The sequence below is a fragment of the Oncorhynchus mykiss genome, chromosome 4, assembly GCF_013265735.2.
Source record: "Oncorhynchus mykiss isolate Arlee chromosome 4, USDA_OmykA_1.1, whole genome shotgun sequence".
NCBI classification, from domain to species: Eukaryota; Metazoa; Chordata; class Actinopteri; order Salmoniformes; family Salmonidae; genus Oncorhynchus; species Oncorhynchus mykiss.
The window spans coordinates 13,632,260-13,649,190 of record NC_048568.1 but is presented as its reverse complement, the minus strand read 5'-3'; the positions used below and the strand labels follow the sequence as shown (position 1 = coordinate 13,649,190).

The following is a 16,931-nucleotide window of genomic DNA, read 5'->3' as shown; positions in this document are numbered from 1 at the left end:
CAGTCTTTCATGCAGAAACACAACACAGCATAATGAGTCAAACTCTCCTCCTCCCAATGACCAGACTCAGTGGGACTCCTCCTATCTTAAAGGTGACTTTCTGAAGATGATGCACGCAACCGTGTCCCACTGTCTCTACTCACTCTTCTCAGCAAATACAAAAAAAAGACATGGCACTGTGGAGTTTAAAATGGAGGCTCCTGACTTGCATGTTACTCTGGGCTGCATTATATGTGCTTTTGTTTTTACAATCGAGGACCACTTTGGAAACAAGCGTTTTAATTCATCATTTCAAGTGATATCCTCTGGGTGCACATTGTACATTATATTGTATATGTTTGTTACCCCAAATAAATTGATTTCAATTCAATACATCACAGCACAGAATCAAGCGGTGACATGGTAAACAATGGTAACAAGTTATGAAGACAACATTATTTACCCAGATGCCCCTTAAGTTTAGTGTATATATGTTGATATTTCAGGTTAATGCACCACATGCTTTGATATAGAGTATATCCAGTGGTGTAAAGTATTTAAGTACAAATACTTGAAAGTGATACTTAAGTCGTTTTTTGGGGTATCTGTAATTTACTTGACTATTTATATTTCTGACTACTTTTACTTCACTACATTCCTAAAGAAAATGATGTACTTTTTACTCCATACATTTTCCCTGGCACCCAAAAGTACTTGTTACACTTTAAATGGTTAGCATGGCAGGAAAATGGTCTAATTCACTCACTTATGAAGAGAACATCGCTGGTCATCGACTGCCTCTGATCTGGCGGACTCTCTAAACACATGCTTCGTTTGTAAAAGATGTCTGAGTGTTGGAGGGTGCCCCTGGCTATCCGTACATTTTTTTTTTAATGGCGCTGTCTGGTTTGCTTAATGTAAGGAATTTGAAATGATTTATACTTTTACTTTCGATACTTAAGTATATTTGAGCAATTACATTTACTTTCTTATACTTAAGTATATTTAAAACCAAATAATTGTAGACTTTTACTCAAGTAGTACTTTACTGGGTGACTTTCACTTTGACTTGAGTCATTTTCTATTAAGGTATGATAATTGTGTACTTTTCCCACCATTGAGTATATTACCTTTTCCAACCCTCATCCTCAAACCCTTTCTTTGAGAGATGAGAGACAAAGAGAGAGAAATAGTTCCCTCAGATTACACAGATCCACAAAGAATTCGATAACAAAGCCAATTTTGATAAACTCCCATATCTACTGGGTGAAATACCACCGTGTGCCATCACAGCAGCACGATTTGTGACCTGTTGCCACAAGAAATACAACCCATATTTATGTTTATTTATTTCCCCCTTTGAACTTTAACTATTTGCAAATCGTTACAAGACATAATATTATATTTGAAATGTCTTTATTATTTTTGAACTTATGTGAGTGTTATGTTTACTGTTACTTTTTTATTGTTTATTTCACTTTTGTTTATTATCTACTTCACTTGCTTTGGCAATGTTAACATATGTTTCCCATGCCAATAAAGCCCTTAAATTAAAATTTAATTGAGGGAGAGAGAGAGAGAGAGAGAGAGAGAGAGCGAGCGAGAGAGACGGTGTCAAATAGGCCCATTGATATTTTTGTTCTGGGCTAAGGAAATGTATGCTGATAAAAAATATGTGTTGTCTTGTACAGAAATAAAAGCTTTTTTTTACCATCATATTACCCAAAAGATGTTCAACTTGGCCAAAGAGGACTAGACTGTAACATTTCCTAAAATCATATTTTATGCCTTATGTCTAAGAACAGAATCTGCAAAGAATGTATTGGTCACAAAGCTTGCACATGATCTTTTTCTACGAGCCGTGAGTGGATAATCCCTCTATCAGTCTAGTTTAGTGACATCTGTTGTGTTACAGTCCCCGCCCAGCAGCTGCTGATGCTATTTGAGTGAGAGACGGCAGTTTCTTGTACATTAACCTAAAGTAGCAGGGGGTTTAGCGTCGTAAATGGGAAGCACACGCCACGGTGGAAAAGCGAATACTGTCTAGCTAACTTCCATTTACAACATGGGTTCCACGTCGATTTCGTGTTTGTGGATTACATTTTGCATTCATTTATGTTGTTTTATGGACACTGGAAAAGCACAGAATGCGAAAGAAGGTATGTAATAAAGTTTGATACCCTCTCATCATCCAGGCTACATCCCGAAAACTGATCGGCAATGGCGCGAAGTGATATCCAAAGACAGCGCACACCCTGACATTCTGTTTCTTGCGCACGAACGATCATTCCTGTATTTGTGAAATCTGTCAAATGCAATATGTCATGACATTAGTTCAGTGACTTAGAGTGTTGTTACTCAGTAGATCGCAGTCTATGTGCTCATTCACACAGCGTTTGTGTGACAAACGGTCCGTTGTAGGCTATCTTAGCAGGCTTTTACGCATGGCACCCAATCAAAAATAAGGCTCCGTACGGACGATGGTTACATTTTAGTTTTCAAGGCTACAAGTCTACATTTAGGAAGACTGTCATGCCACTCAGTGTCATATCATACATACATTATGACTAGGAATTAACTTCTATGATCGTTGGATAAGCGAATTACTATCGCATTAGACACCATAAATATAGTACACAGTAAACCTCATTGTCATTACAGGAGTTCATGTTTGAAATACCTTAAATAAATCAGTTTTTCTACAAACTGGCATGCTCAGAGCGCGCAAGGAAAGTCTATATCACATACACAGAGCGATAGAAAGATCACTATGCACTTGAAATAAACCAAAGGCAGTTATGTTCATCTTGCTAAAGAAATACGCGTATTAATAAATAAATATAATTGGAAGGAGAGAAATAAGATTAAAATGGCACCAAGGTGTTGACCTTCACTTATACGGGGATTATTGTGTTCGTAAACACATTGTATTGATTCTGACATAGTCTACTGAAGTGTCCGTCTGAAGTTTGAAACTGTCTGTGTAAATTATTTTTTAAAAGCATATAGGGCTATATATATGCTCGTATGTCTGATCAATATATTTAACAGATATTAAGATATTAAGCATATAATAACGCCGTTAACAAACATACTCTCTCACGGCCCTGCGTTCTATGGAGACAAATCGGCAGTGCGCTCTCAGGCTGTATTCGGCGAATGGTTCGGCCGTGACTACCCGCTAATAATCTATTGAATGCCTATACCCGATATATTTTACAAGTGACACTTTACACCAAATTCATGTCGCCGTTGGTTGACTACATCTGAACTGTTTTGGGATAATTTTCCTGTTGTTCGTACGCCTGTCGCCCGGGCACAGCAAGGACTCATGCGTTGATTTTTAATGTGCTAGATTTACGTATAGAGAGAGGCAGGTGTTCTCGTCTGACCTTATTGCACCAGCATGCATGCATACTTAAAAGACACACATATCGATTGTGACTTTTTTGCTATTTTACCTCATGTTATGTGGTTTGCAGGCTACATGGAACACAAAGTTGTCACACACAACACTTACTTTTTTAGATAAATGAAGATAACGTTACAAGTTGTCCAAAGTCTTTATAGGAAGGAACATGTGTTTATCCAGTGTTTGGTGCTGCAATGTCTTGAATATATAGCAGTATTCTCATGCAGTGTCATTTAGGTGAAAGGTATTGCCATCAATGCCCGTCTGCTCTGCCTGTAAATGTTCATTTTAATAGCTGGCTGCAGAAAGTGGGTCATACGTCTGTCTACTCATCTAGCAGCAAAGTAGACTTTTATAGATTATTAGTCATATTCAGCGAACAGACATTCAGAGATTTAATCGCTTGCTCTACCATTTTATTTCCTGTCGCTAGTGATTCTGTTGGATTCCAAGGCGCAGCAGACAGAGCTGGAGTGGATATCCTATCCTCCTAGTGGGGTAAGTGGGACGGACACTAACTAGCCTACACACTTCTGAGAACATTCACATAAAATACTTAAATCAACCCTATTTTTTTCACCGTTATCATGCTCCATGTGGAAGTCCTTTCCCACCACAAGTAATAAATACATCTGACTACGAGTCATGAGAAAGTAAGTCATTATTATGAGATAGTATGTTATTATTATGAGATAGTAAGTCATAATTATGAGATAGCACGTCATTATGAGATATGTAAATCATTATAATGATATGCATTTAGGCGATCTGTATTACATTAATCCAATGTGTACTTTGCATCAGGCCCTCCGCAACATTCAAGGACAACCATATGTATGTCCTAAAGTCAATCACACGTTGTGTGTGTGTGTGTGTGTGTGTGTGTGTGTGTGTGTGTGTGTGAGAGAGAGCGAGAGAGAGAGAGAGTTTGTGGTGATATTGTTCCATATTAATGTATTAAAATGTTTTTTTTTATGTGAGTTGGTGCCTCAATTAAAGAGGCAATCTGGGATTGGTACATCAATTTTTTTTTACTTTTAAATTATTAATATACTGTATAGCCATCTATTATTGAGGAATGTAACTTAGAAATGCATGAGCAACGTTCTTACCCCACCAGAACCCCAAATATATGCTTATTTTACTCCATTTTTCGTAAACAATGTAATTGTAAACAAAACGGTACAGCTTCAAAACATGGTTAAACTATCATGGATGGTCAGTCCTTGCTTCCATATGTGAGAGTCCTTCTGTCTATGTATGAGAGTGGTTACATTTCTCCTGCACCATTCCTCAGCTGTTTACCAAACAAGTGGTAGGGAATAAGTTTTGTTTTTGTTTAGGTTTGAATCCCAGATTGCCCCTTTAAAATCCAGACCTACTATCTCATTATTATGACTTACATATCTCAGAATTATGACTTATATATCTCAGAATTATGATTTATATATCTCATAATAATGACTTACTATCTAATAGTTATGACATACTATCTCATAACTCGTAGTCAGATTTTCTTTATTGGTGTCGGGAATGGGCTTTGTAGACCTACTAACGAGGAAAATCTAGGGCTAATTGGAATGGGAAATTTCAACATGGTCCAGTATAATTATATCTGGCTGACTCATTACCATGCATATGTGCCTCTCGGTAATTGACAGCCACCCTATCCAGAGGCAAGCTTTTTCAAATTTCCACAGTGTCGGACTGAGTTCGACAAAGACCATTTGGGTGGGATGTTTGTTTATGTTAATTGATGTCAGTAGTAGCAGTCCTGAAAATCTATTGGATGGGTGGCATTTAAGTGAAGAGATATTCATTTTGTTTTTGATGTAGCCTAGGCCTCAAGTCAACTTTCCATAATAGCTTGTCCCTAAATATTTTTTTACATTTTCATAAATAAAAACATTTAAAAAATAAACACAAATGTAAGTAATGTGATTGGAAAGTCGGGTATGGAAGTAATCTCAATTGAGCCATCATTTGTTTTTATGCTTATCAGGTATACTTACAGTGCCTTCAGAAAGTATTCACACCTCTTGACTTTTTCCACATGATGTTGTCTTATAGCCTGAATTTGAAATAGATTAAATTGAGATTTTATGTCACTGGCCTACACACAATATCTCATAATGTTAAAGTGATGTTTTTAGACATTTTTACAAATGAATTACAAATGGAAAGCTGAAATGTCTTCAGTCAATAAGTATTCAACCCCTTTGTTATGGCAAGCCTAAATAAGATCAGGAGTAAAAAAATATTGCTTAATAAGTCACATTATAAGTTGCTTGGACTCACTCAATAAAAGTGTTTAATGTGATTTTTGAATGACTACATCATCTCTGTACCCAAGACTTACAATTATCTGTAAGGTCCCTCAGTCGAGCATATTGAATATCCCTTTGAGCTTGGTGAAGTTATTAATTACGCTTTGGATGGTGTATCAATACACCCAGTCACTACAAAGATACAGGTGCCCTTCCTAACTCAGTTGCCGGAGAGGAAGGAAACATGCATATTTTTTTGCAATAAGGCACTAAAGTAAAACTACAAATAATGTGGCAAAGAAATTAAATGTTTGTCCTGAATACAAATCTTTATGTTTGGGGCAAATCCAACGCAACACATCACTGAGTACCACTATTCATATTTTCAAGCATGTGGGGGCTTCATCATGTTATGGGTATGCTTGTCATCGGCAAGGACTACCAAGTTTTTTTAGGATAAAAATAAATGGAATAGAACTAAGCACAGGCAAAATCCTAGAGACACTGGGAGACAAATTTACCTTTCAGTGGGACAATATCCTAAAACCCAAGGCCAAATATACACTGGAATTGCTTACCAAGGTGACATTGACTTTAATCAGCTTGAAAATATATGGCAAGACATTAAAATGGCTGTCTAGCAGTGATCAACAACTAACTTGACAGAGCTTGAATTAAAAAAAAAGATATGTATTGTACAATCCAGGTGTGGAAAGCTCTTAGAGACTTACCCAGAAAGACCTACAGCTGTAATCACTGCCAAAGGTGATTCTAACATGTATGTGACTGTGAATACTTATGTAAATTAGTTTTTTCTGTATTTCATTTTCAATACATTTGTAAACCTTTCTAAAAAAAAAATGACTTTGTCATTATGGGAATTGTGTGTAGATTTATTTTGTAACACAACAAAATGTGGAAAAAGTCGAGAGGGTATGAATACTTTCTGAAGGCACTGTATTTACTCTGTTAGTTTCTGTTAGTATTTCCTAATATTTCTTTGGGCCTGATTTCAGAATAACAGTGATACGTTTATGGGTTATGTATAATAGTTGACAAATAGATTAAAAGCATGATGGATGACACATTTTTCAGAAAGTGCTCCAATAACAGGTATTTTCTTTCCCTATGTACTTGGAATAACATTTTGCTGCACCACCTTTATGCACCTTTATTATTCATTTGTGCAGCTTTCACACTACTTCATTACCATCTATTACATACAAAGACACTGCGTTGAAGCAATACCACAGTAGGACATAAAAAACGTCCGTCATTTACATCGTCGGGTTTTGATTTCGTTGCAAAAAATACATCGCTGATGAGAGCCAATCAATATAAATGTACCAAACTTGTGCTCTGTTCTTCTTTTCTTTTTTTTAGTGGGAAGAGATCAGCGGGTTGGATGAAAACTACACCCCCATTCGCACATACCAGGTTTGTCAGGTCATGGAGCCGAATCAGAACAACTGGCTTCGGACTAGCTGGATAGAGAAGGGCGATGCCCAGAGGATTTTTGTGGAACTGAAGTTCACCTTGAGGGATTGTAACAGTCTACCCGGTGTGGTGGGCACGTGCAAGGAGACATTCAACTTGTATTATCAGGAAACCGATTCGGAAGTCGGCAGGAATATACGAGAGAACCAGTACGTGAAAATTGACACAATCGCAGCAGACGAGAGCTTCACCCAGGGGGACCTGGGAGAGAGGAAGATGAAGCTGAATACAGAAGTACGCATCATTGGGCCGCTGTCCAGACGAGGGTTTTACCTGGCCTTCCAGGATGTAGGGGCATGCATCGCTCTGGTCTCTGTCAAAGTTTATTACAAGAAGTGCTGGTCCATCATTGAGAACCTGGCCACTTTCCCAGACACAGTGACGGGGTCAGAGTTCTCCTCTCTGGTCGAGGTCGAGGGCACATGTGTCAGTGACGCCGAGGAGGAGGCCGACAACTCTCCCAAGATGCACTGCAGCGCAGAGGGGGAATGGCTGGTGCCTATAGGGAAATGTATATGCAAAGCGGGATTTCATCAGAAGGGCGATGCATGTGAACGTGAGTACAGTTACAGTATAGTAACCTCGCTGTATATATTCTATCCATACTCAGTTTTCATCAGTGGCATAGATTTTTCCATCCTCTGAAAAAACGTCAGTTTGCAATATTGAGAAATATTACTGAACTCCAAACATTGTTTTAATTAGGGAAATATTAAACTTATTGGTAAGCAGAAAATGTGCCTCATTCAAATGTACATGTTTAGAATAGTTTTTTTCCCCTTTGAATCATTATCGCACAGAATCACCCATGCCATGCCTAAACACCAGAAAAAAAATCTGTTGAGCATTTTAGTTTTTAATTATGCAAAGCATGCAAATTACAAGTTAGGCCACATTGAATAGTTGTGGTGGCAAATAAAATTAAAGCAGCTGATTTGAAGGCAATAATAATGATGGATAAAGTATGGAGGCCCAGAAATCCTCAGTGTTATAATTGGAATCCATGTTAATTGTTTGATTAGCGGGCTCTTAATTTATATCCGTGGTTCTGTTGACACTGGGATTAAATGATAACTTGCACTTCAGTTTAGCTCAATACTCCTCTGCAAGAGCACTTACCTCTATGGATGGCTACTGGCCAAGGCAATCACTTGCAGAATACACAGGTCTGAAGGAAGTCCATCCAATATTTCAGTATCCCTCTGCCCAATCCAAACGACCCTGACAGAAAGGGAAACAAATAGCCGCCATACTGTGGCATGTAGGCCTCGGGATATTTATGAAGGGACCTAACAGGAAACGCAATTACAGTCAAGCTTGGCTGTGTTGTTTGGTCCTAGCACCAAGCCTCGGCAATTAGCATTAAAATGCTTTATGTCACTATAATTGCACAAAAGATTATTTTCAGTGGCCACCTGACTTGTAAGATAAAAATCACGTTGGATTAAAGGAGAACTACTTAGGTCACATAGCTTAAGTGCCCTGTCTTGTCAGCCAAACATTTTTTCCCCTTCACAATGTCCATTAAAGCAGCTTACGAGGGGTACTGACAAGTAATAATAAGTAGGCTAGCCACTTTTAGGCCACTACTGCCAAACATGGTCCTTCGCCAGCGTGTTCGGCATATACCCTCTACCCTGTGAAGTGTACTTAGGTGATATTATCAGAAATAAAAAATTGCCTCTTGAGTTATGTTCCCTCAAATGTGGTAGAGCTCGTTCAACACCCAGGAGTCTTTTTTTCTGGTGTTGTTGATGTTATTTTGGTAAGTAGGTGTGCAATTCTGCCCCAGGGACAAAAGCTACATTAAAAAGCAATTTGGACCATTTTCTGATTCACTTCCAAAGGAGCAAACAATGTAGCATATAGTCTAAAAGCTTTGTCTAAAAAAATGCCTGCTTTATTCCTGCTCTTCTGCTTGTAAAGCATTGTGCACATGGCCTGCTTGAACTGAACTGTTGCCCATCCCAGGCAATGAACTGATCCAACGTAGAACAAAACTTGCCCTTAACTTTATAAGAGATTTATTTCGATTGGGGCATGGTTGGCTATTGTATTATGGGGGTAGTTAATCTAAATAAAATGAACATCATACTGCAGCATCAGCAGCTTCTTAGATATGTGGTGATATTAAACTGCCCATTCAGGGGTTTCCTCTTGGAGCAAATCAAAGGGGAAAATACTCAAGTTTTCCATCGGTTGAACACCACTGCAATGGGGCCTAGGATGGAAGATGTTTTTTGTCCTTTGTAACCACGACTAGCGTATCCTGCAGGTCATTGCCCTACAACAGTACAGCTAAAGTACTTGCGTTGGATTTCATACAGTCTTTACCCAGGCCTCCCTTTTAGCCTCCTCAACGGGATACTGCGCCTCGCTATATAGATCAGAGATACACATTCCCTCATACGTTCCCCCACTGTCCCATTTTCAATATCTACGGTATCCCCCAACTATAAAATGGCCGTCTGTGATATATCGAGGAGAAGGTTGAAGGAGGAGCGAGTGAGTTGAGCTGTCAGTCATGTCATTCGAGGACTAGCAGCCCCCCCCCCCTCGGTGGATGCAGCAGCCTCCTCCAGAACGCGTTGTGATCCGCTCATTCATCACCGTCACCGGAGAAGGGCTGCATGTCTTTCAGTCCTCTCCCTCCCTGTCTCTGTCTCTGTTTAACTCTTTGTGTGTGGCAATCTGCAGCACTATAAATGCCTGTCTTTCTCTCTCTCTCTCCCAGTGTTAGGAGATTCAATGTTGTGGGTTTTGAAAAAGGCCCATTTGAAGTGTCCTGCAGCGTGCGCAGGGTTTATTTGCATACAAGTGTGTGGTGTTAAAATAGTGGGCATTCATGTTCAGGTTCTGTTCAGCAGTGGCCCACTCACTGAAATGGAGAAAATCATTTTGAGAAAGAGAGGGCCCTTGTGTTTTTTTCCTGAGTTGTTCTCGAACCCCAGGAATGTATGTTTTCCAATTTTAACACATCACATAATTGTTCCTAAGCAACCAACTCCTGAGAGCTGAATAACTATTGACCTGTATGTTGTCCAATTTTAACACATAATTATGTTGTTAAAGGACAATTCCACCACTTTAGAACCAGTTATTATGATGTTAGTATAAATGCACAACTGTAAGATTTTATATACATTTTTGTTAGTCATATTGCACAATTCCTTATTTTTGTATTTTTTTTATCATCGGCATTGCCCTCACATACAGTATACTACAATTCCCAGAGTGCATTTCACCTCCCAAGATGCAATGCTCTGCCCAATCTTCAGTTTGTTTAGTTGGCTAGCAAGCTCAGGTGAAGCTTATGTCATAAGTTATGAGTCCATTTCACTTTACTTTTGGGTTGTAAATATATTTTAATGTTTACATGAATATCATGCTGAATGTATGTTCATGTCATTGTCACCAATCAATTGCATTACACTCAAAAATAATTATAATTTATATTCTAATGATTGCTAACCCTAAGTTACTGTATCTGATAGTTAGCTAGCCCGACTGCTATATCAGAAATAATAGTGTTTGCAACAATTACAGCCAAGTTTAATCTTAGTGGCTGTCTTAAACAACAGTCAAAAAACATGCAGGCGTGTTATGAAATGTACTGGCACATCACTACGGAATCCTAGTCTGATGCTTGAAGCCTGTATCATTGGTGCTAATATTAGCCATGCTAGCTAGCTACATAGCTAACCCAGCTGCATCTGAAATAAAGTGTTTTAAAAAAAGAAGCCAAATACAACCTTAAGAACTGTCCAAGCATCCATCCAACAACACTGAAGACCTATTGGAACTAATAAAAAAAAGATAACAAGTAATTCGCTACGAAAATATGTTCCTTGCAATTAGTGATCCTTGGGACGTGCCTACCCCATCGAAGTTGACATTTCAAATGGTTAAGTTAAGGGTTAAGGTTAGGGTAAGGATACGGGTTAGGGTTCAGGGTAGTGACGTCTCAAGGATCCCGGAGAGCAGTAACCATAAAAATATATGTCCACGCAACTACATCGGTGATGGTGGGAGTGGTTTTGCAGAATGGAATTATGGGACTTTGAGCCTTGAACAACAGAAGTATATTGGAGTAAGCTGGCTGTAAATGTCATTAGGTTTCTGAGCGTCTGTTTGAAATATTTCCAGATGTTATTGGACAACCAGAGCAACATATAGCAGGGAGTTCCACTATGATCAAAAAACTACAGATTTTATTTGTCATCTCAGGGATCCTCCTCATCACTAAAGAATCAATATACGTGAAATTATGATATACACTGAAACTGTGTAGGAGATTGCTAAATACTTCATTATAGCAACCCAAATGTTAAATGTGTCGGAGTTGCCCTTTTTAGTAGCCTATCCTGAAAACTGATTAACTATTGACCTGCTCAACTATTTCTCCAGTGTGAAAGGCTTGGTACCTCCAGTAAACAGATAAAAACAAAACCTTATCCCAGAGCTATCACTACATGCTAACAAGAGAATTAATGAAAGGATATAGCATCCTGCATACACTGATACCATCCATCTTGGGGTGTCAGGAAGTCGGACAGGAGTTAGTCTGGGGCTGATTGATGGGCCGAGGCCCCTGAGGGAAGGACCTAGGTTGACCACAGAAGCCAAGGTGTGTCTGTGTGAAGGGGAGAGAGGCCCCAACCCAGCTCCAGGCCCAGGCAACTACTTAGCATTTCAAAGGAAGCCAGGAGTCAGGGGACCCCATGCATCTTGACGCTCCTCCTGATTGATAAGGTGTGAATTTAATGCTCCAAATGGCGGTCCTTTGTAACCGCTACCAAGCTTAATTATGCAAATAACGGTACACACGGAATCACCAGGAGACGCAACTGGATTCAAATCACTCAAGATTGAAGTAATTTGGGGATAGATGGTGGCTAGTCTTGTCACCGCCAGTGTTGGCTAACTTCCTGTAAATAGCTGCATTCTTCCACAGCTTCAGGGTTGTTCCTGTTGTTTTTGTTTGACCTGGCAGGTAGCAGAGTGATATAGGCACAGATGTGCCATTGTATCTATTGCCTTTGAACACAAACACAAACGACAGGTCGACAGCTTACATCGAATCTGAAAATCAATTTGTTTTGTATTTTGGGCGGATTCATCTAAATAGTATGTTGGCTTATACATGTTTACCAAGTTTGGGATATTATTGTTCATTTTGCTGGAAATTGTAGTGCTTGTTTTGTTAGTAGCTGGAAAGACACGTAGATAGTAAACACCCTCAACTATTTACACACCCCAAATGTATAGTTACTGTGTAATAGAGCATGTGCCTGTTTTGTACAAGGAGAACAAGTCACTGGGAAAAAAAACACTAGGCTTTCATGCTACAGAGCACTTCCAAGCACATTTCTAAGTCCCCCCTCTGCCTGCTCTGGGTGTAAGTGGGAAAAAGTGTGAGCTTATGTAATAAGTTATTGATTTTCCTCTTAAAGGAAGATTGAAGTGCAGAGCCACCAGTCTGCAGAGCTCCCAGAGGAGAGAGCCTCGCTGACAACAGACAAGGCCCTCCCTGACACACAGCTAGGTGCTAAGACCCCGGGCCCAGTCACATATCACTTTCACCCACAGGGACAGTACCACTAAATGGCAAGACGTTGTCTTCTGACATCGTGTTCGCCTGTCCGATAGCATGCCTCCCAAGAGTCAGCGGCTGAGCAATTACAAAAAAAGACATCTGTGCCACAGTTTAGATAGCCAAAGAGAAGTAAAGCCCGCAATCTCAAGAGGTATGGAACTGGGGATCGATGGAGGTGTCTGAACCTGTTAGTGCAAGTGGAGATGAGGACTGCTGAGGCACGCGGAAGGGGCTATTGTTGTGCGGCGAGAGAGGGAGCCGGAGAGGTGACTCTTTTGATGACCAAGGGTCATCTGCTGCGATCATCCATCTTCCATCTTGGCAGTGTCCTGTCATCCAGGGCGCTCACGTTACTAAGCGCAAGAGGCAGGCCTCCATTGTCCAGCCCGTCCTTGTTTGTAGCCATGTGTAAAGGAAGTTAATATTCCCTGACCTTATGCATAGCCAATGAGAGACCCCAGTGTCACATTGGAAATGACACAATCTGACAGGTCTCCATTTTAGGGTCAACAATGTCTACCCACATATCTCTCCTCGTTGTCTTTGTTTGCTTTAAAACAGAGAATGTTTACCAGGATTCTGTCTATTCATGAAATTCAACTTGGGTCTCTAATTTGGCCTGACAGCTCTTATTTAGTGACACATCTATAGATGATTAATGTGTGTCAGTTAGTTACTCTCCATTTTGAACTAGCATGACTCACAGAGTGCTTACCAGAGGGATAATTTATTTGATTTTGCCCCATTTGATCAACAGTTATTCAGCGAAGTTGGTTAAATAAATGTAATCTGTTAGTGTCTTCTGGACACGTTGGTGTGTCCCGACACGTTTGAAGTGGTTTATGTTTTACTATCTGATTTATATTCATATGTACATGAGTTAGTTCCAGCAGCTTATCAAGCGAGGTGAAATAAAAACCTTTTTACCAATGACCAGGCAGCAAGCGAGCAACAACGTGTTGTCTGCGGGGAGACTTATGCCGGATACTTTTAGGTGTGGATTTTATACCCTCATTATATCCACTTTTATCTATACATATCATATCTGCAAGAATGACAAACAGTAGGAGCAAACATGAAAGATAATACAGTTTTCTTTTCGTTTGATATTGCCCAATATAGATTAATGTTAGATTAAGGCCTATAATCATGTGAATCGATGCATATCGGCTATTCTAGTTTTGCATATGACTTTGATAGAAATATTTACCAAACCAAAATGAATGGAAAAGAGTGAGCCCGGTAAAACCTTTTTGTTAGGAGAACGAGGCATTTGCATTTCATTTGACATGTGGACGTTCCTGCAGAATGTCAGGCCTGGCAGCATTGTGCAGCTAGGAGACTAAGTTTGATTTTGTATTATTTCGTTTCTCATTCGGAAGTGGTAGTATATATTTAAAAGGGAGAGACATTGGATCCAACATTCAAATGAATGCCTTGTTAACTGTCCACATTTACAATTCAAAAGCTCCCCAAATTCACAATTTAAACCATTTTGTGCTCTTTACATTTCTCTGAGGAAGGAACTATGCTACGTTATATTAATGAGAAGCAGAAGAAACTGCCCTTTTCTCATAACTAGGGGTTACAAAGAGCAAAAGCACTGCACAGAGGAATACAAGCTACTTTGTGAGGCAGACAATGAGTGTGTTTCTGTGCTTGGTTATTACCAAATAAAACATTTAAGCAAGTTATAAAAAATTATAAAACAGATCATGTTCTTTTGACTCAAGCTGTCTGTTTTTCCTCACTCCAAATAATTGTATCTGCTCACGTAAGCAAAGCATCTCAGTGATACTGCTTGTTCAGATGCAAAAAAAGCAAGTTTGTTCTAATTATCATGATAATAATAATCCATAATCCATTAGCGCTTGTTTTAACTGGAGCAGCCACGGACAGGAACTGGGTATATATTTGTTGTGATTGGTTGTCAGGACAGGAACTGGGTATATATTTGGTGTGGTTGGTTGTCAGGACAGGAACTAGGTATATATTTGGTGTGGCTGGTTGTCATGACAGGAACTGGGTATATATTTGGTGTGGTTGGTTGTCAGGACAGGAACTGGGTATATATTTGGTGTGGTTGGTTGTCAGGACAGGAACTGGATATATATTTGGTGTGGTTGGTTGTCAGGACAGGAACTGGGTATATATTTGGTGTGGTTAGTTGTCAGGACAGGAACTGGGTATATATTTGGTGTGATTGGTTGTCAGGACAGGAACTGGGTATATATTTGGTGTGGTTGGTTGTCAGGACAGGAACTGGGTATATATTTGGTGTGGTTGGTTGTCAGGACAGGAACTGGGTATATATTTGGTGTGGTTGGTTGTCAGGACAGGAACTGGGTATATATTTGGTGTGGTTGGTTGTCAGGACAGGAACTGGTTTTAGATTTGGTGTGGTTGGTTGTCAGGACAGGAACTGGGTATATATTTGGTGTGGTTGGTTGTCAGGACAGGAACTGGGTTTAATTTTGGTGTGGTTGGTTGTCAGGACAGGAACTGGGTATACATTTGGTGTGGTTGGTTGTCAGGACAGGAACTGGGTATATATTTGGTGTGGTTGGTTGTCAGGACAGGAACTGGGTTTAATTTTGGTGTGGTTGGTTGTCAAATCTTGATCGATGGTTCTCTTGGCCTCCTGAGGGGCTCTGGCTGTCTCTGGAGCAGCGTGCACGGCAGCATGGCCATCTGAGGGCAAATGGACACCTTTGTGTCACTGGAGGCCAAGGGGGCTGGACCACGGTGGGGAAACTAGCGGCTGGTTTGACATTGTCCCTGTGTTTCAGTCCTTTCTGTCACAGTAGTGGGACCATGGGGATTGGAGTGGGGTTGAAGGGAGTGGGGAGAGTGGGGGGGCATTGGCACAATCTGGATATAATGCTTAGTTGCTGACTGGGGACATTTTGAGTGCTGATTCGTTGTGGCTGCAGGGGGCTTTGGGTCTGGGTAAACCTTTGGCCCACTGCTTTTATCTCCAGAGCAGCACAGTCTCTTCTCCTTTCCTTAGAAGTCTTTCAGCAGAGGTCCTCTCAGAGCTGACCACATCCTCCATTAAAATGTAGCTGCCCGGCCTAGCTGCCCTTAAGACTTTTCTCTCCCGTCGCCATGCGAGTTAAATGAACTAAATAAAAGACGATTAGGCGGGGACATTTTCCATGTCACTGGAAATTCATTTGGAAAGCCTTTACCCTGCATGATGAATTAAAGAAGTGAAGACCTCTCTCTTTCTCTGGAAGAGGCTATAGTTTTGTACGGACGCTATGTTCAGTTTCTGCTCAGGCGGGACCAGAGCTATAAATTCTGTAATATAATTGATTTAATGTGATAACATCCTTCATTTTCCATCTGCAGATCCATGCAGTAAATCAATATGAAAGCTGAGGGAGGAAACAGGTGCTGGAGTTTATTGTTGCTTATTTGTATTTCTGACAACATGCAGCAGCACAGGCTGTAATGCATTAGGAGCAGATGTCTTTTGAAAAGTTTGGAAACTAGTTATGAACTGGTTATAAGTAAATTATGTTGTGTTTTCTTCACTCCTATCATGTGACTTTTGTAACTGTTGCGACATTTACCAAAACTACGGTACATATTGATTATTGAATCAGATGTACTGGCATGATAATCACCACACCCGATACAATATGTTCTCTTCTAAGACTTAATTCTTAACATAGATGTCTTGGCTTTAGGTTTAACACTTGAACAATTACAAGTGAGGCTAAAGATACTTCCTTTGGTAGTGCGGACGACAAAGTGGAGCCAACACAAATGGGACTGTCAGAAATATAATGTATTCAGTAGTAATTAGATTGCCCTGCTATTTTACTTAAAGGTCCAATGCAGTGGTTTTTATCTCAATATCAAATCATTTCTGGGTAACAATTAAGCACCTTGCAGTGATTGTTTTCAATTAAAAGCATCAAAAAGAAACAAAAATAGCTTCTTAGTAATTTCTCGAGCAAGAATTTTGCTAGGACTGTCGGGGAGTGGTCTGAGTGGGGAGGGGAAAACAGAAAATTAGCTGTTATTGGCAGAGAGGTAGAACTCTCTTACTTATTGGTCTATTAACTAATGTACTGTGTGGTGATGTCACCATGGAATGCCAAAACTCCCTCCCACCAAAACAGGTGGAAATTTCAGGCGGTCTTTTCAAACAGCTTTTACATTAATCTTA

General features: G+C 39.9%; 1 protein-coding gene across 8 annotated transcripts in view; it reads left to right on the top strand.

Moving 5' to 3' along the window:
• The first annotated feature begins 1,923 nt into the window (after positions 1 to 1,923).
• Positions 1,924 to 16,931, top strand: part of LOC110522125 (ephrin type-A receptor 7) — a 74,375-nt gene continuing 59,367 nt past the window's right edge. For 2 of the 8 annotated variants that reach the window (XM_021600253.2, XM_036975677.1), the window contains exons 1-3: positions 1,925 to 2,138; positions 3,825 to 3,889; positions 7,042 to 7,711. In XM_021600253.2, coding sequence (XP_021455928.2) covers positions 2,045 to 2,138; positions 3,825 to 3,889; positions 7,042 to 7,711 — 829 coding nt within the window. In that variant the 5' untranslated portion in view covers positions 1,925 to 2,044. Of the gene's footprint in view, positions 2,139 to 3,824; positions 3,890 to 7,041; positions 7,712 to 16,931 lie in introns of all 8 variants that reach the window. The other 6 variants (XM_036975676.1, XM_021600256.2, XM_021600251.2 and 3 more) reach the window with 5 other exon arrangements.